At 45.9% G+C, this 22,763-nt stretch overlaps 1 protein-coding gene across 2 annotated transcripts; it reads left to right on the top strand.

The window, feature by feature from the left end:
- Window positions 1–14: 14 nt before the first annotated feature.
- Window positions 15–19,431, top strand: LOC121845664 (N-alpha-acetyltransferase 15, NatA auxiliary subunit-like). Of its 2 annotated transcripts, XM_042317346.1 has the most exons (6): window positions 15–325; window positions 7,912–7,996; window positions 10,188–10,309; window positions 12,634–12,784; window positions 12,971–13,090; window positions 19,192–19,431. In XM_042317346.1, the coding sequence occupies exons 1-6, from the start codon at window positions 281–283 to the stop codon at window positions 19,371–19,373; spliced, it is 705 nt and encodes a 234-aa protein (XP_042173280.1). In that variant the 5' UTR covers window positions 15–280; the 3' UTR covers window positions 19,374–19,431. The 2 variants fall into 2 exon arrangements, with proteins under 2 accessions (XP_042173280.1, XP_042173281.1); XM_042317347.1 differs by lacking the exon at window positions 12,971–13,090 and having other exon boundaries at window positions 19–325; window positions 19,192–19,430.
- Window positions 19,432–22,763: the final 3,332 nt, after the last annotated feature.

Here is a 22,763-nt window from a genome sequence, read left to right as displayed (position 1 = left end):
CATTGCCCGGTGCCCGGTTCCTCCATCCGCACCAATACAACCTGCACTCGTCCTCGCCTGTTTAGTAATAAACCGGATATCTGCAGTCTTCGATTTGAATAAAGGCAGAGGTCAAACACAGGCTGCCAGTCAGACCTCTGTGGGGCTGTTTGTTCTGTGGACGGGAGGTGTTTCTAAAACACATAGTAGTTAGACACAGCAGTTTAATCACTAACGGGTTAGTTTACCAACTACCAGGAAACCAAAGGTCTGCTAAACAACTTGTCGTTACCGTCATGAAATGTTCCCCCAAGACCCGTTTCTTCACCCCAAAAACAACTGTCTGGTAACGTTTGTCTTGGTTTGGTTTGTTATATTACATTTTGGATGACAAGTGGTGTGAGTTGTGACCCGGTAAAAAAAAACGTCACATTTCACAACACCCTATCCGGTGTATGTGACAATACAACATATAACGTTAAATTAATTAATATCAGAGGTACATTTAGTTTACTAGCTAGTTAGATACAGTTACTTAGGACCAAAACTGTCATCTTCAAATGGGAGTTAGTTAGTAGCAAGTTGTCTCAGCTACTGTAACTACGTTAACTAGTTAGTTAACTGGAGATATCTAGCTAAGTAACGAGCTAAGTAAAACAATCAGAGCTGTTTTTATCTAGATGACTGGCTATATTTGTTGTCTACACAGTCATACATAAGCTTTCCATACAAACAGTAAAGCCTTGTCCCGTGTCAGCAATTCCAGCCAGCTAATATGGCTGTTTGGTGCTGCTTTTGAGGTTTCTAGATAATATGGCTGTTTGGTGCTGCTTTTGAGGTTTCTAGATAATATGGCTGTTTGGTGCTGCTTTTGTGGTTTCTAGATAATATGGCTGTTTGGTGCTGCTTTTGAGGTTTCTAGATAATATGGCTGTTTGGTGCTGCTTTTGTGGTTTCTAGATAATATGGCTGACTGTTTGGCGCTGCTTTTGAGGTTTCTAGATAATATGGCTGACTGTTTGGTGCTGCTTTTGAGGTTTCTAGATAATATGGCTGGCTGTTTGGTGCTGCTTTTGTGGTTTCTAGATAATATGGCTGGCTGTTTGGTGCTGCTTTTGTGGTTTCTAGATAATATGGCTGGCTGTTTGGTGCTGCTTTTGTGGTTTCTAGATAATATGGCTGGCTGTTTGGTGCTGCTTTTGTGGTTTCTAGATAATATGGCTGACTGTTTGGTGCTGCTTTTGTGGTTTCTAGATAATATGGCTGGCTGTTTGGTGCTGCTTTTGTGGTTTCTAGATAATATGGCTGGCTGTTTGGTGCTGCTTTTGTGGTTTCTAGATAATATGGCTGGCTGTTTGGTGCTGCTTTTGTGGTTTCTAGATAATATGGCTGACTGTTTGGTGCTGCTTTTGTGGTTTCTAGATAATATGGCTGGCTGTTTGGTGCTGCTTTTGAGGTTTCTAGATAATATGGCTGGCTGTTTGGTGCTGCTTTTGAGGTTTCTAGATAATATGGCTGTGTTTTGTAAAGTTGTGCCAACTAGTTACTAGTTAGAGAATGTAGCTAGTTATCTTGCAGAATGACCGTTGAGAGTTAGCTGCTCATCTAGGCCTGTCCTGAACTCAACTCTTCCTGGGAAAACATTCAAAGCAGAAATTTTATTTTGTTTTTTTGACACACCAGTGTTGTGATGTTTCTGTTTGGTGGGACACATATGTAATCCCTGTCGCTAACTGATGTCTGGTAGTACATACTGATCAGCCCTTGGACAGTAGCATGTTATAGGATGTATGTATGTTTGTCTTTCTCAGTATAGACCCTGAACAGGGGTTTGTATGGTGTGGTCAGGTTGTCTTCCTCAGTGTAGACCCTGGAACGGGTTTGTTTTTCAGCTACATACCTTCTAGTAAATGCTTTTGTTTTCAGGGAACTCAGGGGGTCTCAACTTACTGTTGCCAGGTAGAATAGTAGAACACACAAGATAGAACACTATTGTTCTATTAGTATAGTAGAACACTATTGTTCTATTAGTATAGTAGAACACTATTGTTCTATTAGTATAGTAGAACACTATTGTTCTATTAGTATAGTAGAACACTATTGTTCTATTAGTATAGTAGAACACTATTGTTCTATTAGTATAGTAGAACACTATTGTTCTATTAGTATAGTAGAACACTATTGTTCTATTAGTATAGTAGAACACTATTGTTCTATTAGTATAGTAGAACACTATTGTTCTATTAGTATAGTAGAACACTATTGTTCTATTAGTATAGTAGAACACTATTGTTCTATTAGTATAGTAGAACACTATTGTTCTATTAGTATAGTAGAACACTATTGTTCTATTAGTATAGTAGAACACTATTGTTCTATTAGTATAGTAGAACACTATTGTTCTATTAGTATAGTAGAACACTATTGTTCTATTAGTATAGTAGAACACTATTGTTCTATTAGTATAGTAGAACACTATTGTTCTATTAGTATAGTAGAACACTATTGTTCTATTAGTATAGTAGAACACACAAGGTGCCATGTCAAAATGTGGTTGTGCATCAGCAGTTTCTCTTGTAATATCAGTCACTGGTAGTCAGTCAATTAGCCCTTGTAAGCAAAAACAAATGTAGGTTGCTAAATGTGTTTAGTGGCCAGCTAGCTAACCTCGGTATCATGGTCGAATTACTGGCCAGGGGAGTTTCCCATTGCTTTTGTTAGTCAGTCTCACTATGATATCATATTAAAAACCACAAACATTTCTCTCCACCCTGTGGCAAAATGTGTAATATTGCAAAATCTTCTCTCTGTCTCATCGCAAAATGTGTAGAATTGCACCAAACTTGCTTTAAAACAGCAACATTTTCTCTACACCCCCATGGCAAAATGTGTAGATTTGTGCCAAATTAACTTTAAAACCTAAATCATTTCTCTCCACTGTCAAGCGGCTGGGGGTTGGATGTGGGTACTAGTACCCAGGAGCAACTGCCCTCATGATGAGTTAAGGTTTTTTGTGACCCTCCATCAAGTTGCCCCTCCCTGCACTAGAGGGGGGTTTACTGTGAAACACACACAAGTCAAATAAGTACTTCCTGGTCTGAGCCTGGTGGCTTCCTGCTGTGCTTAACACCTGTCGCCAGGGGATTCAACTCATCACCATGTGCAAGAAATGTCTGGCTAACCCACCGTACATAGAATCAGAACCCAGGCTATCTCTTTGGCCAAACCCTCCCGGAGAGCTACTGGGTCGGCACAGTGCAGGTCTTTGTTACAGCCCAGCACTGTACTAAAACACACCTGATGCATCTAGGCCTATTCGTGGTCCTGATCAGCAGCTGATTAGGTGTATTAGAACAGGGCTGGAGAAACATCCTCAAGACTTGGAGAGAGAGAAGACTAGGACTGTATGGAGGGAGAAGACTAGGACTGTATGGAGGGAGAAGACTAGGACTGTATGGAGGGAGAAGACTAGGACTGTATGGAGGGAGAAGACTAGGACTGTACGGAGCGAGAAGACTAGGACTGTACGGAGCGAGAAGACTAGGACTGTACGGAGCGAGAAGACTAGGACTGTACGGAGGGAGAAGACTAGGACTGTACGGAGGGAGAAGACTAGGACTGTACGGAGGGAGAAGACTAGGACTGTACGGAGGGAGAAGACTAGGACTGTACGGAGGGAGGAGACTAGGACTGTACGGAGGGAGGAGACTAGGACTGTACGGAGGGAGGAGACTAGGACTGTACGGAGGGAGGAGACTAGGACTGTACGGAGGGAGGAGACTAGGACTGTACGGAGGGAGAGACTAGGACTGTACGGAGGGAGAAGACTAGGACTGTACGGAGGGAGGAGACTAGGACTGTACGGAGGGAGGAGACTAGGACTGTACGGAGGGAGGAGACTAGGACTGTACGGAGGGAGGAGACTAGGACTGTACGGAGGGAGGAGACTAGGACTGTACGGAGGGAGGAGACTAGGACTGTACGGAGGGAGGAGACTAGGACTGTACGGAGGGAGGAGACTAGGACTGTACGGAGGGAGGAGACTAGGACTGTACGGAGGGAGGAGACTAGGACTGTACGGAGGGAGGAGACTAGGACTGTACGGAGGGAGGAGACTAGGACTGTACGGAGGGGAGGAGACTAGGACTGTACGGAGGGAGGAGACTAGGACTGTACGGAGGGAGGAGACTAGGACTGTACGGAGGGAGGAGACTAGGACTGTACGGAGGGAGGAGACTAGGACTGTACGGAGGGAGGAGACTAGGACTGTACGGAGGGAGGAGACTAGGACTGTACGGAGGGGAGAGGAGACTAGGACTGTACGGAGGGAGGAGACTAGGACTGTACGGAGGGAGGAGACTAGGACTGTACGGAGGGAGGAGACTAGGACTGTACGGAGGGAGGAGACTAGGACTGTACGGAGGGAGGAGACTAGGACTGTACGGAGGGAGGAGACTAGGACTGTACGGAGGGAGGAGACTAGGACTGTACGGAGGGAGGAGACTAGACTAGGACTGTACGGAGGAGGGAGGAGGAGACTAGGACTGTACGGAGGGAGGAGACTAGGACTGTACGGAGGGAGGAGACTAGGACTGTAGGAGGGAGGAGACTAGGACTGTACGGAGGGAGGAGACTAGGACTGTACGGAGGGAGGAGACTAGGACTGTACGGAGGGAGGAGACTAGGACTGTACGGAGGGAGGAGACTAGGACTGTACGGAGGGAGGAGACTAGGACTGTACGGAGGGAGGAGACTAGGACTGTACGGAGGGAGGGAGGAGACTAGGACTGTACGGAGGGAGGGAGGAGACTAGGACTGTACGGAGGGAGGGAGGAGACTAGGACTGTACGGAGGGAGGGAGGAGACTAGGACAGGGGATGAGAGGGAAGACTAGGACTGTATGGAAGGTGAGAGGAGGGTTGAGGGAGAACACTAGGATTCTGTGTAGGGACTGTATGGAGGGAGAGAGGAGGGTTCTGTGGAGGGTGAGAGGAGGATATGTGGTTGAACAGTATTACATTAAACCATCCAGGAGTCTAAGCTAGTAGTTTGTGGGTATATTTATTGTGAGTGTGTGCAGTGTTCCCCAGCCGCAGCACAGTGTTGTCTCTGCCTGTCTCTCACCCTGCTCTGTACCACCACAGCACAGTGTTGTCTCTGCCTGTCTCTCACCCTGCTCTGTACCGTTACAGCACCGTGGGCAGAGTTATTTTAGGGATTCGGCAGGCTAAGTGTTGAAGACGTCAGATAAGCGTTGCTTGGGGTTACTAACCTTACGTTAAAGCTACAAGGGAAGTCTGGATCCAAATGTGTTCTGACACATCATGGTGTCTCTCAGTCTGTTTTACTATAGACTACTACTACTACTACTGGGCCCAGATACAGGCCCAGCTACGGGCCCAGAGACAGGTCTAGCTAGCCAGGTCCCTGATTGGTTTGTGCTTTTGCCTTCTCCCTATTGTCATTGTGGAGCTAAAGAGAGCAGAACCTGACTGGCACCCAGGCTAAGGCCTAGCGACAACATGCTTTAATCCACTGACTGCGACATGATGTTTGACAGAACACGTTGGTTACTGTTAGATGCTAAGCCCACTATTAAGACCTGACAGACAGCAGCGGCCAGGCCTGACGGCGGAGGCGGCCAGGCCTGACGACGGCGGAGGCGGCCAGGCCTGACGACGAGACCTGACGGCCAGGCCTGACGGCGAGACCTGACGGCCAGGCCTGACGGCGAGACCTGACGGCCAGGCCTGACGGCGAGACCTGACGGCCAGGCCTGACGGCGAGACCTGACGGCCAGGCCTGACGGCGAGACCTGACGGCCAGGCCTGACGGCGAGACCTGACGGCCAGGCCTGACGGCGAGACCTGACGGCCAGGCCTGACGGCGAGACCTGACGGCCAGGCCTGACGGCGAGACCTGACGGCCAGGCCTGACGGCGAGACCTGACGGCCAGGCCTGACGGCGAGACCTGACGGCCAGGCCTGACGGCGAGACCTGACGGCCAGGCCTGACGGCGAGACCTGACGGCCAGGCCTGACGGCGAGACCTGACGGCCAGGCCTGACGGCGAGACCTGACGGCCAGGCCTGACGGCGAGACCTGACGGCCAGGCCTGACGGCGAGGCCTGACGGCCAGGCCTGACGGCCAGGCCTGACGGCCAGGCCTGACGGCCAGGCCTGACGGCCAGGCCTGACGGCCAGGCCTGACGGCCAGGCCTGACAGCGGAGGCGGCCAGGCCTGACGGCGAGACCTGACGGCGAGACCTGACGGCCAGGCCTGACGGCGGAGGCGGCGAGACCTGACGGCCAGGCCTGACGGCGGAGGCAGCCAGGCCTGACGGCGAGACCTGGCGGCCAGGCCTGACGGCGGAGGTGGCCTGTCGTTCGCTGCTCAATGTGTCTACAGTTTCTTGGTAGAATCCTGTCTCTTAGCTTGTGGTAGGTGATTAGTTTAGATTCAGTCAATCAAAGAGTGTACTAAAGAGTGCAACTTCTCAGTGAAGTGTGTGTGGCCTCTTCTACTTTGATCTTAGCTAATGTGAGCAGAATATGTGAAAAGCTTCAGTGTCATCACCATTAGTGATATTAAGAGGACATCCACAGAAGTGCCATCTGTTAACCCCCCCTTTCTCTCCCCCTCCATCTCCTCCCCGCCTCCCTCGTTCTTCCACCCTCTCTCTGCTAGTAGCTCACAGTCTGCTCTCCCTCCCTCTCTCCCCTATAGCGATTAAGCAACACAGCGTGATGCTAAATATAGCTTCTATTTGAGAGGAAAGCGGTGGTAATTTAGCTGTGTTTTAGACTCTGACACACACACACACACGTGGCCATTAATGGATGAGATTATAAATGAGTGTAATAGTCACATGTACAGGGTTGAAGGTGTCGTTACGGGGGTTGAAGGTGTCGTTACGGGGGTTGAAGGTGTCGTTACGGGGGTTGAAGGTGTCGTTACGGGGTTGAAGGTGTCGTTACGGGGTTGAAGGTGTCGTTACGGGGTTGAAGGTGTCGTTACGGGGTTGAAGGTGTCGTTACGGGGTTGAAGTGGTCGGTACGGGGTTGAAGGGGTCGGTACGGGGGGTTGAAGGGGTCGGTACGGGGGTTGAAGGGGTCGGTACGGGGTTGAAGGGGTCGGTACGGGGGTTGAAGGGGTCGTTACTGGGGTTGAAGGGGTCGTTACTGTGGTTGAAGGTGCGGTACGGGGTTGAAGGGGTCGGTACGGGGTTGAAGGGGTCGGTACGGGGTTGAAGGGGTCGGTACGGGGGTTGAAGGTGTCGGTACGGGGTTGAAGGTGTCGGTACGGGGTTGAAGGTGTCGGTACCGGGGTTGAAGGTGTCGGTACCGGGGTTGAAGGTGTCGGTACGGGGTACGGTGAAATCCTTGCGTTCCAAAAAAAGTGAAAAAGAACTATATATATATATATATATACACACACACAGTACCAGTCAAAAGTTTGAGAACACACATGTGATCATGTAGTAACCAAAATAAAGATGTTGAACAAATCAAAATATATTTGAGATTTTTCAAAGTAGCCACCCTTTGCCTTGATGACACTTGGTATTCATATCAGCGTCTTTTTGTCAACACTTTTGTCCCACTTCGCTCTTGGTATTGGTAAGACCGCTTTTCTGAGGTAAATGAATAAAGAATGTTTTTCGACCGTGACAGATCTTGACTTGCACAAACCACGTTGTCACGGCCTCTCTGAGTCATTGTCTCTGGCGTGGGAGGTACATGCAGGCTTTCAGCCATTCAAAACACCAGGCGTGGGAGGTACATGCAGGCTTTCAGCCATTCAAAACACCAGGCGTGGGAGGTACATGCAGGCTTTCAGCCATTCAAAACACCTGGCGTGGGAGGTACATGCAGGCTTTCAGCCATTCAAAACACCTGGAAGATCAACTGTTCTCTCTCTTTCTCTCCCCAGCGACGTTACGAACACAAGCAGCACAGAAACGGACTCCAGTTCTGCAAGCAGATCCTGTCCAACCCCAAGTTCACAGAACATGGAGGTCAGGGAGGGATGAGATGTAGACCCCTTTTATAAAGCCTCTCGTTGTCTCCCCCTCCCTGCAGAGACCCTGACGATGACCTCTCGTTGTCTCCCCCTCCCTGCAGAGACCCTGACCTCTCGTTGTCTCCCCCTCCTCCACCCTGCAGAGACCCTGGTGATGAAGGGTTTAACCCTGAACTGTCTGGGGAAGGAGGAGGAGGCTTACAACCTGGTCAGACGAGGCCTCCGCAACGACCTCCAGAGTCATGTCTGTAACCTTTTAAAAACACGCCTGGGATGTAGTCTGTGGATGTGTGACTGAAACGGGATGCCGTCAAGTGTGTCAGAAAACGTCTGTAAAACCATTTTACCTCATTATATGTTGCAAGGAACCACTTACCAAAAATAAAAATACATTATTATTACTACTGTAGAGAATCAGACTGAAATGTAGTCTATCCTCTGTCGATTGGCTTCTCTGCATAGTCGAGCCTGTCTCAAAATACAACACTGCCCCTTTAAGGCTCTCCTGGACAATGATTGGCTACCCCATAGTGGACTATAAAATACTGCAATTCCAACTCAATACTTTGAGGTGGTTACGGTAGGCTACTTCAAAGCTAGGTAACTAGCAAAGACATGCTGATCAAAATAATCTTGTCTGGTTAAGATATTCCGTTAGTTGTCAGTTAGGTTATTCTAGGAATATTTTGAACGTTAATGGCCCAAATTTGAGCTCTTGAGAGGCGTTTTTACAACAGGGGTATCATTGGTTTAATAAGCACCCGTTCTTGTGTTGTCGGCCATTTTGTAGTTATGAGTGTCGGTGAAATAGTTCACTAGCCAGGCTACACAATAGGTTTTGAATTGACTGTCGTCAGTCTGTTGTCTATCATTCTTATTGGTTACCTGCTTCTGCAAGGAGGCTTGTTCTCTCTGTCTCTCTCTCTGTTTCACACCACACACACACACACACACACACACACACACACACTCTCACCCGTTTGACATTAAGGAGCAGAGCCCTGCTCTTGTCTCTCTAAAACAGGCTCACCCACACACACGCATGAGTGAAATCTGTGCTGACATTTCCAGCAGATAAGGCCCTGCACTGATATGTGTTATCTCAGGCTAGACCCAGCCTCCAGTCAGCACACACACACACACACACACCACTATACATACACACACACACACACACACACACACACACACACACACTATACACACAGGCTAGACCCAGCCTCCAGTCAGCACACACACACACCACTACACACACACAGGCTAGACCCAGCCTCCAGTCAGCACACACACACACACATACACACTCACACACATACACACACACACACCACTATACACACACACATACACACACACACTATACACACAGGCTAGACCCAGCCTCCAGTCAGCACACACACACACACACACCACTATACACACATGCTAGACCCAGCCTCCAGTCAGCACACACACACACACACACACACACACACACACTACACACACAGGCTAGACCCAGCCTCCAGTCAGCACACACACACACACACACACACACAGGCTAGACCCAGCCTCCAGTCAGCACACACAGGCTAGACACAGCCTCCAGTCAGCACACACACCACAACAGACACACCTCCAACACACACACACCACTACACACACACACACACAACACACACCACTACACACATACTCAACAATCAATTTCACAACACATTTACAGAATGATCATGATAAAGATCAATTGAACGATTCTCACATTAATGTGCAGGAGTACATGTTTTATTTGAAACTACTACTAGAATGTTGTTGCTATCAGTTGTCCTGTTAGCAGTAGGCCATATTAGCAGACTTAACTCATTTAAAACGACACATGTCTCTAGTATTTATTTAACTGGGAAAGTCAGTTAGTGTCAGCATATTCTAGCATTGTCAACATGACTCAGCAGAAACAAAAATCTACTTCCTCCTCTGTCAACTACTCTTGCTCTCTCTTTTTTTGTTGTTGCTGCCTTTTGTTTTCTCATTGGTGAGATCAGGTTACTTCACGGAAGGGAGGATAGAAGAATACATTTTAAGTTAAAGGAACAGGAACTTGAAGCTAAGCTAACCGCTAACTTGCTAGCCCCTCTCTTATTGTTTCCCTATGAGAAACTAGCGCACTATGCTAAGCTAATGGCTAACTTCTCCTTGTCCCCCTGTAGGAGACGAGGTACCAGTTGCTGCTGCCAGCCCAGAGGGCTTCATGGATCGGCTACGCCATCGCCTCCTAGACGACTACGAGATGGCTGCCAAGATAGTAGAGGAGTTCAGGAAAACACAACAGGTACGGTATGTCCAGAGACAAGCCAACCTATGGGCTGAATCAGTCTGTCCTTGGTACACACTGGGTTCACACCACTAATCCAAAATGGCTTCCTCTCCTTGTTTCTGAAAACCATGTATTTATTCATTTAGGATTTATTTAACCAGGTAAGTCATTGAGAAAGCATTATTTTACAACAACGACGTGAACGTAGTAAAGGTGGAAGTAATATGCGGCATGTCTGTACCAGGTACAGTATTTGATTGATCAGTTCAGTTCTATCTTATCAATAGAGAGGAAGGAAAGGAGACGAGGAGAGGAAACCACTGCTCTTGTGCAACAGTAGGAGCATTGAGAACATAATGTATGACTACCACTCACAACAGTGTTTTCCCTCATCAGTTTACGGTCTGAGTTACAGTAAAGCTAGCTAAAGGTACGACACAGTAAAGCTAGCTAAAGGTACGACACAGTAAAGCTAGCTAAAGGTACGACACAGTAAAGCTAGCTAACGGTGCAACACAGTAAAGCTAGCTAACGGTATGTCACAGTAAAGCTAGCTAACGGTACGACACAGTAAAGCTAGCTAACGGTACGTCACAGTAAAGCTAGCTAACGGTACGACACAGTAAAGCTAGCTAACGGTACGACGCGGTAAAGCTAGCTGACGGTACGACAATTCTGGTACGCTACACAGTAAAGCTAGCTAACGGTAATAACGACTACAGTAAAGCTAGCTAACGGTACGACACAGTAAAGCCTAAACACTGTTATAACTGCTACTACGGCCTACGAAAGCTAGCAATTCTGGTACGCTACATATACCCTACATGACACTGTTATAGCTGGTCCTACTACCACGGTCTGGAGAAGGCCCTGAAGCCTGGTACGCTACATATACCCTACATAACACTGTTATAACTGGTCCTACTACCACGGCCTGGAGAAGGCCCTGAAGCCTGGTACGCTACATATACCCTACATAACACTGTTATAACTGGTCCTACTACCACGGCCTGGAGAAGGCCCTGAAGCCCGGTACGCTACATATACCCTCCATAACACTGTTGTATCTGGTCCTACTACCACGGCCTGGAGAAGGCCCTGAAGCCCGGTACGCTACATATACCCTCCATAACACTGTTGTATCTGGTCCTACTACCACGGCCTGGAGAAGGCCCGGAAGCCTGGTACGCTACATATACCCTACATAACACTGTTGTAACTGGTCCTACTACCACGGTCTGGCGAAGGCCCTGAAGCCCGGTACGCTACGCTACATATACCCTCCATAACACTGTTATAACTGGTCCTAATACCACGGCCTGGAGAAGGCCCTGAAGCCTGGTACGCTACATATACCCTCCATAACACTGTTGTATCTGGTCCTACTACCACGGCCTGGAGAAGGCCCTGAAGCCTGGTACGCTACATATACTATAGCTGACGGTGCGACACGGTAAAGCTAGCTGACGGTGCGACACGCTAAAGCTAGCTGACGGTGCGACACGCTAAAGCTAGCTGACGGTGCGACACGCTAAAGATAGTTACTGTTACATTGATGCTGTTGACCCGGATCACTGGTTGCTGTGGAAAAGGAGGAGGTCAAAAGGGGGGTGAGTGTAACGGATGTGAAACGGCTAGCTTAGTTAGCGGTGTTCGCGCTAAATAGCGTTTCAATCGGTGACGTCTCTTGCTCTGAGACCTTGAAGTAGTAGTTCCCCTTGCTCTGCAAGGGCCGCGGCTTTTGTGGAGCGATGGGTAACGATGCTTCCAGGGTGACTGTTGTTGATGTGTGCAGAGGGTCCCTGGTTCGCGCCCGGGTATGGGCGAGAGGACGGTCTAAAGTTATACTGTTACATTGGACCATCCTGCTTCCTGCCTTTGTCCCACCCAGCATGTAGTTCTACTGAAGTGGTGCTCTATGTAAACATATACATGATGAAGCCTGTGATGTTGAAGGATTTTATACTTGTCTCTCGCCTCTCCTCCCCTCTCTTTCTCCATCTCTCTCACTTTCCCTCTCTCTCTTTTTCTGTTTCACCTCCCCACGAGTACAGTAAGCTGCTGCTCTATCTGAACCATAGACACTATATAACATTACGTATCCCTGTTATAACACTACATAACTCTGTTATTACCCTGTTATAACCTCCTAGACGTTTCCAGACAAGGTGTACTGTGAGTACAGTGAGCTGCTGCTGTACCAGAACCATAGACACTACATAACCCTGTTATAACCTCTCTCCTAGACGTTTCCAGACAAGGTGTACTGTGAGTACAGTGAGCTGCTGCTGTACCAGAACCATAGACACTACATAACCCTGTTATAACCTCTCTCCTAGACGTCTCCAGACAAGGTGAACTGTGAGTACAGTGAGCTGCTGTACCAGAACCAGGTGCTGAGGGAGGCTGGACTCTACAGGGAGGCTCTGGACCACCTCACCACCTACAAGGAACAGTTCTGTGACAAACTGGCCATCGAGGAGACACAAGGTGTGTGTGTCTGTGTCTGTGTGTGTGTGTCTGTGTGTGTGTGTGTGTGTGTTTGCAGCCATCATACACATTTGATTTCTTTATTTGGATCCACAAAGAAACCAAGACTGAAGTCTCTCACCGTCTCTCCGTCTGTCACTCACACCTGGAACACAGAGATCACTAACAGTGTATTCCCACCTGTAGGAGAGTTGTTTTTGAACCTGGATCGTCTGGATGAAGCTACAGCGGTCTACCGCTGTGTACAGGAGAGAGACCCTGAGAACTGGTCCTACTACCACGGCCTGGAGAAGGCCCTGAAGCCTGGTACGCTACATATACCCTACATACCACTGTTATATCTGGTCCTACTACCACGGTCTGGAGAAGGCCCTGAAGCCTGGTACGCTACATATACCCTCCATAACACTGTTGTAACTGGTCCTACTACCACGGTCTGGAGAAGGCCCTGAAGCCTGGTACGCTACATATACCCTACATAACACTGTTATAACTGGTCCTACTACCACGGTCTGGAGAAGGCCCTGAAGCCTGGTACGCTACATATACCCTACATAACACTGTTATATCTGGTCCTACTACCACGGTCTGGAGAAGGCCCTGAAGCCTGGTAAACACTGTTATAACTGGTCCTACTACCACAGTCTGGAGAAGGCCCTGAAGCCTGGTACGCTACATATACCCTCCATAACACTGTTATAACTGGTCCTACTACCACGGTCTGGAGAAGGCCCTGAAGCCTGGTACGCTACATATACCCTACATAACACTGTTATAACTGGTCCTACTACCACGGCCTGGAGAAGGCCCTGAAGCCTGGTACGCTACATATACCCTACATAACACTGTTATAACTGGTCCTACTACTGGAGAAGGCCCTCCTGGTTACATATACCCTACATAACACTGTTATAACTGGTCCTACTACCACGGTCTGGAGAAGGCCCTGAAGCCTGGTACGCTACATATACCCTACATAACACTGTTATAACTGGTCCTACTACCACGGTCTGGAGAAGGCCCTGAAGCCCGGTACGCTACATATACCCTATACCATAATTGTTGTGTTCTGGGTTCCCCTGTATAGAATACAGTGAGATGAAAAATAGGTCGTACGGTCCTACTACAGTGCATGTTCGGTCTGGAAGGACCATTTTTAAAGACTCATCTCTTGAAATTGGTTTTCATGCAAATTTCCTGCAATTCTACACATTTTGGTCCATTAGGTAGAGAAGGCCCTGAAGCATTTAAAGCATAACATCTCAGTAAATACAGTATATCACAAAACTGTGAGTACACCCCTCACATTTTTGGTTTTCATGTGACAACACTGAAGAAATGACACTTTGGTAGGAGTAAATTTTCTGTCCCCAGAGTAGCACTCTGGCTCTGTACCACACAGAGTGGCAGGTAGGAGAGACACTCTGGCTCTGTACCACACAGAGTAGCAGGTAGGAGAGACACTCTGACTCTGTACCACACAGAGTAGCAGGTAGGAGAGACACTCTGACTCTGTACCACACAGAGTAGCAGGTAGGAGAGGACACTCTGGCTCTGTACCACACAGAGTAGCAGGTAGGGGGAGACACTCTGGCTCTGTACCACACAGGTAGGGAGAGACACTCTGGCTCTGTACCACACAGAGTAGCAGGTAGGGGGAGACACTCTGGCTCTGTACCACACAGAGTAGCAGGTAGGGGGAGACACTCTGGCTCTGTACCACACAGAGTAGCAGGTAGGGGGAGACACTCTGACTCTGTACCACACAGAGTAGCAGGTAGGAGAGACACTCTGGCTCTGTACCACACAGAGTAGCAGGTAGGAGAGAGACACTCTGGCTCTGTACCACACAGAGTGGCAGGTAGGGGGAGACACTCTGACTCTGTACCACACAGAGTAGCAGGTAGGAGAGACACTCTGACTCTGTACCACACAGAGTAGCAGGTAGGGGAGAGACACTCTGACTCTGTACCACACAGAGTAGCAGGTAGGAGAGACACTCTGGCTCTGTACCACACAGAGTAGCAGGTAGGAGTGACACTCTGACTCTGTACCACACAGAGTGGCAGGTAGGAGTCTGACTCTGGAGTAGCAGGTAGGAGAGACACTCTGACTCTGTACCACACAGAGTAGCAGGTAGGAGAGACACTCTGGCTCTGTACCACACAGAGTGGCAGGTAGGAGAGACACTCTGGCTCTGTACCACACAGAGTAGCAGGTAGGAGAGACACTCTGGCTCTGTACCACACAGAGTAGCAGGTAGGAGAGACACTCTGACTCTGTACCACACAGAGTGGCAGGTAGGAGAGACACTGACTGTACCACACAGAGTAGCAGGTAGGGGGGAGACACTCTGACTCTGTACCACACAGAGTAGCAGGTAGGAGAGACACTCTGACTCTGTACCACACAGAGTAGCAGGTAGGGGAGACACTCTGACTCTGTACCACACAGAGTAGCAGGTAGGGGAGACACTCTGGCTCTGTACCACACAGAGTAGCAGGTAGGGGGGTAGGAGACACTCTGGCTCTGTACCACACAGAGTAGCAGGTAGGGGGAGACACTCTGGCTCTGTACCACACAGAGTGGCAGGTAGGGGGAGACACTCTGACTCTGTACCACACAGAGTAGCAGGTAGGAGAGACACTCTGGCTCTGTACCACACAGAGTAGCAGGTAGGAGAGACACTCTGACTCTGTACCTCTGTACCACAGAGAGTAGCAGGTCTGTAGGGGAGACACTCTGGCTCTGTACCACACAGAGTGGCAGGTAGGAGAGACACTCTGGCTCTGTACCACACAGAGTAGCAGGTAGGAGAGACACTCTGACTCTGTACCACACAGAGTGGGTAGGAGAGACACTCTGGTCTGTACCACACAGAGTGGCAGGTAGGAGAGACACTCTGACTCTGTACCACACAGAGTAGCAGGTAGGAGAGACACTCTGACTCTGTACCACACAGAGTGGCAGGTAGGAGAGACACTCTGGTAGGGGGTAGGGGGAGACACTCTGACTCTGTACCACACAGAGTAGCAGGTAGGAGAGACACTCTGACTCTGTACCACACAGAGTAGCAGGTAGGGGGAGACACTCTGTTGCCAAATGTTGCAGATAAAAACAACAAGATTCGTTGTTCTGCATGTTTGTTCTACGTAACATATTTCTATCTGAATGTTCCAAAACGTTTTGTGTCCTGCTGAACTCGCCCCAGGCCTCACTCTTCCTCCTTCCTCTCTCTCTTCTTCCCTCTCTCTTCTTCCTCTCTCTCTTCTTCTCTCTCTTCTTCCTCTCTCTCTTCTTCCTCTCTCTCTTCTTCTCTCTTCTTCCTCTCTCTCTTCTTCCTCTCTCTCTTCTTCTCTCTTCTTCCTCTCTCTTCTTCCTCTGTCTCTCTCTCTTCTTCTCTGTCTCTTCCTCTCTCTTCTTCCTCTCTCTCTTCTTCTTCTCCTCTCTCTTCTTCTTCTTCTTCCCTCTCTCTCTTCCTCTCTCTCTTCTCTCTCTCTTTCTTCCTCTCTCTCTTCTTCCCTCTCTCTTCTTCCTCTCTCTCTTCTTCCCTCTCTCTTCTTGCTCTCTCTTTCTTGCTCTCTCTCTTCTTCCCTCTCTCTCTTCTCTCTCTCTTCTTCCTCTTCTCTTCTTCCCTCTCTCTTCTTCTTCTTCCCTCTCTCTTCTTCCCTCTCTCTTCTTCCTCTCTTCTTCCTCTCTTCTTCCCTCTCTCTCTTCTTCCCCTCTCTTCTTCCCCCTCTCTCTTCTTCCTCTCTCTTCTTCTTCTTCCCTCTCTCTCTTCTTCCTCTCTCTCTCTCTTCTTTCTCTCTTCTTCCCTCTCTTTCTTCCCTCTCTCTCTTCTTCCCCTCTCTCTTCTTCCTCTCTCTCTTCTTCCCCTCTCTCTCTTCTTCCTCTCTCTCTTTCTTCCCTTTCTCTTCTTCCTCTCTCTTCTTTTCCCTCTCTCTCTTCTTCCTCTCTCTCTTCTTCCTCTCTCTCTTCTTCCCTCTCTCTTCTTTCCTCTTCTTCCTCTCTTCTTTCCTCTCTCTTCTTCCTCTCTTCTTTCCTCTCTCTTCTTTCCTCTCTCTCTTCTTCTCTTCCCTCTCTTCTTCCTCTCTCTCTTCTTCCTCTCTTCTTCTTCCTCTCTCTCTCTTCTTCTTCTCTCTCTCTTCTTTCTCTCTCTTCTTCTCTTCTCTCTCTTCTTCCTCTCTCTCTCTTCTTCCTCTTCTCTCTTCTTTCCTCTCTCTCTTCTTCTCTCTCTCTTCTTCCTCTCTCTCTTCTTCTTCTCTCTCTCTTCTTCCTCTCTCTCTCTTCTTCTTTCCTCTTCCCTCTTCTCTTCTTCCTCTCTCTCTCTTCCCTCTCTCTTCTTTCCCTCTTCTTTCTTCTCTCTCTTCTCTCTCTCTTCTTTCCCTCTCTCTCTTTCCCCTCTCTCTCTTTCCCTCTCTCTCTTCTTTCCCCTCTCCTTCTTCCCTCTCTTCTTTCTTCTTCCTCTCTCTTCTTCCCTCTCTCTTCTTCTCCTTCTTCTCTCTCTCTCTTCTTCTCTCTCTTCTTCTTGCTCTCTCTCTTCTTCCTCCTCTCTCTCTTCTTCCCCTCTCTCTTCTCTTCTCTCTCTCTCTCTCTTCTTTCCTCTCTCTTCTTCCTCTCTCTCTTCTTCCTCTCTCTCTCTTCTTCCCTCTCTCTTCTCTCTTCTTTCTTCTCTCTCTCTTCTTTCCCCTCTCTCTTCTTCCCCTCTCTTCTTTCCTCTCTCTCTTCTTGCTCTCTTCTTCTTTCCTCTCTCTCTTCTTCCCTTCTCTCTCTCTTTTCCTCTCTCTCTTCTTTCTCTCTTCTTCCCCTCTCTTCTTCCCTCTCTCTCTCTTCTTCCTTCTCTCTCTCTCTTCTTTCCCCTCTCTTCTTTCCCCTCTCTTCTTTTCCTCTCTCTCTTCTTCCCTCTCTCTTCTTCCCTCTCTCTCTTCTTCCCTCTCTCTTCTTTCCTCTCTCTCTTCTTTCTCTCTTCTTCCCTCTCCTCTCTCTTCTTTCTCTCTCTTCTCTCTTCTTTCTTTCCTCTCTCTCTTCTTCCTCTCTCTTCTTTCCTCTCTCTCTTCTTCTCTCTCTCTCTTCTTCCTCTCTCTCTTTCTCTCTCTCTTCTTCTCTCTCTTCTCCCTCTCTCTCTTTCTTCCCTCTCTCTTCTTTCCCCTCTCTCTTCTTCCTCTCTCTCTTCTTCTCTTCCCTCTCTTCTTCTTCTCCTCTCTCTCTTTCCCTCTCTCTCTTTCTTCTTTCCCCTCTCTTCTTCTTTCCCTCTCTCTCTTCTTCTTTCCCCTCTCTTCTTCCTCTCTCTCTTCTTCCCTCTCTCTCTTCTTCCTCTCTCTCTTCTTCCTCTCTCTCTCTTCTTCCTCTCTCTCTTCTTTCCCCTCTCTCTTCTTCTTCTCTCTTCTTCCTCTCTCTCTTTCCTCTCTCTCTTCTTTCTTCCCTCTCTCTTCTTCTCTCTTCTTCTCTCTTCTTCTTCCCCTCTCTTTCTTCCCTCTCTTCTTCTTCTCTCTCTTCTTCCTTCTTCTCTCTTCTTCCCCCTCTCTTCTTCCTCTCTCTCTTCTTCCCTCTCTCTCTTCTTCCTTCTCTTCTTTCCCCTCTTTCTTCCCTTCTCTCTTCTTTCCCCTCTCTTCTTTCTCTCTTCTCTCTCTTCTTCCCTCTCTCTTCTTCCTCTCTCTCTTCTTCTTCTCCTTCCTCTCTCTCTTTTCCCCTCTCTCTTCTTTCCCCTCTCTCTTCTTCCTCTCTCTCTCTTCTTTCTCTCTCTCTTCTTTCCCTCTCTCTTCTTTCCCCTCTCTTCTTCCCCTCTCTCTCTCTTCTTTCCCTCTCTCTCTTCTTCTCTCTTCTTCCCTCTTCTTTCCTCTCTCTTTCTTTCCTCTCTCTTCTTCTCTTCCTTCTTTTTCTCTCTCTTTCCTCTCTCTCTTCCCTTCCTCTCTCTTCTTCCCTCTCTCTTCTTCCCTCTCTCTTCTTTCCTCTCTCTCTTCTTTCCTCTCTCTCTTCTTTCCTCTCTCTCTTCTTTCCCTCTCTCTTCTTTCCTCTCTCTTCTTTCCTCCTCTCTCTCTTCTTTCCTCTCTCTCTTCTTCCCCTCTCTCTTCTTCTCTCTTCCTCTCTCTCTTCTTTCCTCTCTCTCTCTTTCCTCTCTCTTCTTCTTCCTCTCTCTCTTCTTTCCTCTCTCTCTTCTTTCCTCTCTCTCTCTTCTTTCCCTCTCTCTCTTCTTTCCCCTCTCTCTTCTTCCCTCTCTCTCTTCTTTCCCCTCTCTCTCTTCTTTCCCTCTCTTTCTTCCTCTCTCCCTCTCTTCTTTCCCCTCTCTCTTTTTCCCTCTCTCTCTTCTTTCCCCTCTCTCTTCTTTCCTCTCTCTCTTCTTTCCTCTCTCTCTTTCCTCTCTCTTTTTCCTCTCTCTCTTTCTTCCCTTCTTCTCTCTCCTCCTGCAGCTGCCAAAATGATGGTGTTTCTGGACTCGTCTACAGAAACCAAAGCCGTGGAGCTGGCCACCTCACTAGATCAGTCACTCAGCAACAGGAGTATCACTGTACATGTGAAGTTTTGGTCTTTGTGGCTTGGTTTTGTGAGTGGCAATCTGTCAAAATACATACATTGTTTTGCTGTCGTCTAGTGGGTTGGGTTGTTATGTCGTCTAGTGGGTTGGGTTGCTGTCGTCTAGTGGGTTGGGTTGTTATGTTGTCTAGTGGGTTGGGTTGTTATGTTGTCTAGTGGGTTGGGTTGTTATGTTGTCTAGTGGGTTGGGTTGCTGTCGTCTAGTGGGTTGGGTTGTTATGTTGTCTAGTGGGTTGGGTTGTTATGTTGTCTAGTGGGTTGGGTTGTTATGTTGCTGTCGTCTAGTGGGTTGGGTTGCTGTCGTCTAGTGGGTTGGGTTGTTATGTTGCTGTCGTCTAGTGGGTTGGGTTGTTATGTTGCTGTTGTCTAGTGGGTTGGGTTGTTAATTTATGTTGCTGTCGTCTAGTGGGTTGGGTTGTTATGTTGCTGTCGTCTAGTGGGTTGGGTTGTTATGTTGCTGTTGTCTAGTGGGTTGGGTTGTTATGTTGCTGTCGTCTAGTGGGTTGGGTTGTTATGTTATGTTGCTGTTGTCTAGTGGGTTGGGTTGTTACGTTGCTGTCGTCTAGTGGGTTGGGTTGTTATGTTGCTGTCGTCTAGTGGGTTGGGTTGTTATGTTGCTGTCGTCTAGTGGGTTGGGTTGTTATGTTGCTGTTGTCTAGTGGGTTGGGTTGTTATGTTGCTGTTGTCTAGTGGGTTGGGTTGTTACGTTGCTGTCGTCTAGTGGGTTGGGTTGTTATGTTGCTGTCATCTAGTGGGTTGACTTAAATCTGCTCGAAGATCTATGGCAAGACCTGAAAATGGTTGTCTAGTAATGATCAGTAACTAATTAGACAGTTTGAAGAATTTTGGTTCAATTTTGTTAATAATGGGAAAATGTTGCACAATTCAGGTGTGGAAAGCTCTTCTAGATTTACCCAGAAGGCCTCACAGCCGTAATCACTGACAAATGTGATCCAAACACGTATTGACTCAGGGGGTTGAGTATTTTGTGTAGATCATTGACAAAAAAAATATAATTTTTTTTGTTTTATCCCATTTTGAAAGTAAAGGAGTGTGAATATTTTCTGAAGGCACAACATCATAACAATAATTTGCATCGTAAATCAATATCAACATCATGAGAGATTTATACATCTAAAAGAAAACAAACTACAACAATAAACCAAATTGACTTGTGAAAAATATGTCCCCTTTTATTAAAGTGTTTGAAACTACAAAGAATGAACAGATGATTATAATAAATGGACTAATAGTGGAGACACTTCAACATAAAGAATCTAACAGTAGGCTATACTAAATTATATAATAATACATGGACTAATAGTGGAGACACTTCAACATAAAGAATCTAACAGTAGGCTATACTAAATTATATAATAATACATGGACTAATAGTGGAGACACTTCAACATAAAGAATCTAACAGTAGGCTATACTAAATTATATAATAATACATGGACTAATAGTGGAGACACTTCAACATAAAGAATCTAACAGTAGGCTATACTAAATAATATAATATACATGGACTAATAGTGGAGACACTTCAACATAAAGAATCTAACAGTAGGCTATACTAAATAATATAATAATAAATGGACTAATAGTGGAGACACTTCAACATAAAGAATCTAACAGTAGGCTATACTAAATTATATAATAATACATGGACTAATAGTGGAGACACTTCAACATAAAGAATCTAACAGTAGGCTATACTAAATAATATAATAATACATGGACTAATAGTGGAGACACTTCAACATAAAGAATCTAACAGTAGGCTATACTAAATAATATAATAATACATGGACTAATAGTGGAGACACTTCAACATAAAGAATCTAACAGTAGGCTATACTAAATAATATAATAATACATGGACTAATAATGGAGACACTTCAACATAAAGAATCTAACAGTAGGCTATACTAAATAATATAATAATACATGGACTAATAGTGGAGACACTTCAACATAAAGAATCTAACAGTAGGCTATACTAAATAATATAATAATACATGGACTAATAATGGAGACACTTCAACATAAAGAATCTAACAGTAGGCTATACTAAATAATATAATAATACATGGACTAATAGTGGAGACACTTCAACATAAAGAATCTAACAGTAGGCTATACTAAATAATATAATAATACATGGACTAATAATGGAGACACTTCAACATAAAGAATCTAACAGTAGGCTATACTAAATAATATAATAATACATGGACTAATAGTGGAGACACTTCAACATAAAGAATCTAACAGTAGGCTATACTAAATTATATAATAATACATGGACTAATAGTGGAGACACTTCAACATAAAGAATCTAACAGTAGGCTATACTAAATTATATAATAATACATGGACTAATAGTGGAGACACTTCAACATAAAGAATCTAACAGTAGGCTATACTAAATAATATAATAATACATGGACTAATAGTGGAGACACTTCAACATAAAGAATCTAACAGTAGGCTATACTAAATTATATAATAATACATTTGGACTAATAGTGGAGACACTTCAACATAAAGAATCTAACAGTAGGCTATACTAAATAATATAATAATACATGGACTAATAGTGGAGACACTTCAACATAAAGAATCTAACAGTAGGCTATACTAAATTATATAATAATACATGGACTAATAGTGGAGACACTTCAACATAAAGAATCTAACAGTAGGCTATACTAAATTATATAATAATACATGGACTAATAATGGAGACACTTCAACATAAAGAATCTAACAGTAGGCTATACTAAATTATATAATAATACATGGACTAATATAAAGACACTTAACATAAAGAATCCCATAAAGAATCTAACAGTAGGCTATACTAAATTATATATAATAATACATGGACTAATAGTGGAGACACTTCAACATAAAGAATCTAACAGTAGGCTATACTAAATAATATAATAATACAAAACTAATAATGGAGACACTTCAACATAAAGAATCTAACAGTAGGCTATACTAAATTATATAATAATACATGGACTAATAGTGGAGACACTTCAACATAAAGAATCTAACAGTAGGCTATACTAAATAATATAATAATACATGGACTAATAATGGAGACACTTCAACATAAAAATCTAACAGTAGGCTATACTAAATTTATAATAATACATGGACTAATAGTGGAGACACTTCAACATAAAGAATCTAACAGTAGGCTATACTAAATAATATAATAATACATGGACTAATAATGGAGACACTTCAACATAAAGAATCTAACAGTAGGCTATACTAAATTATATAATAATACATGGACTAATAGTGGAGACACTTCAACATAAAGAATCTAACAGTAGGCTATACTAAATAATATAATAATACATGGACTAATAATGGAGACACTTCAACATAAAGAATCTAACAGTAGGCTATACTAAATTATATAATA

This window comes from Oncorhynchus tshawytscha, unplaced genomic scaffold (assembly GCF_018296145.1).
Source record: "Oncorhynchus tshawytscha isolate Ot180627B unplaced genomic scaffold, Otsh_v2.0 Un_contig_1859_pilon_pilon, whole genome shotgun sequence".
Lineage (NCBI taxonomy): Eukaryota > Metazoa > Chordata > Actinopteri > Salmoniformes > Salmonidae > Oncorhynchus > Oncorhynchus tshawytscha.
Note: the sequence above shows the minus strand (reverse complement) of the source record. Positions and strands in the feature narration are given on the sequence as shown.

Excerpts from the sequence above, each read along its gene's own strand:
- LOC121845664 (XM_042317346.1), top strand. The coding sequence starts at position 281 with ATGTTCCCCCAAGACCCGTTTCTTCACCCCAAAAACAACTGTCTG. Across the intron at positions 7,997-10,187 it reads CAAGTTCACAGAACATGGAG|GAGACGAGGTACCAGTTGCT; the intron begins GTCAGGGAGGGA and ends GTCCCCCTGTAG. Across the intron at positions 13,091-19,191 it reads GGAGAAGGCCCTGAAGCCTG|CTGCCAAAATGATGGTGTTT; the intron begins GTACGCTACATA and ends CTCCTCCTGCAG.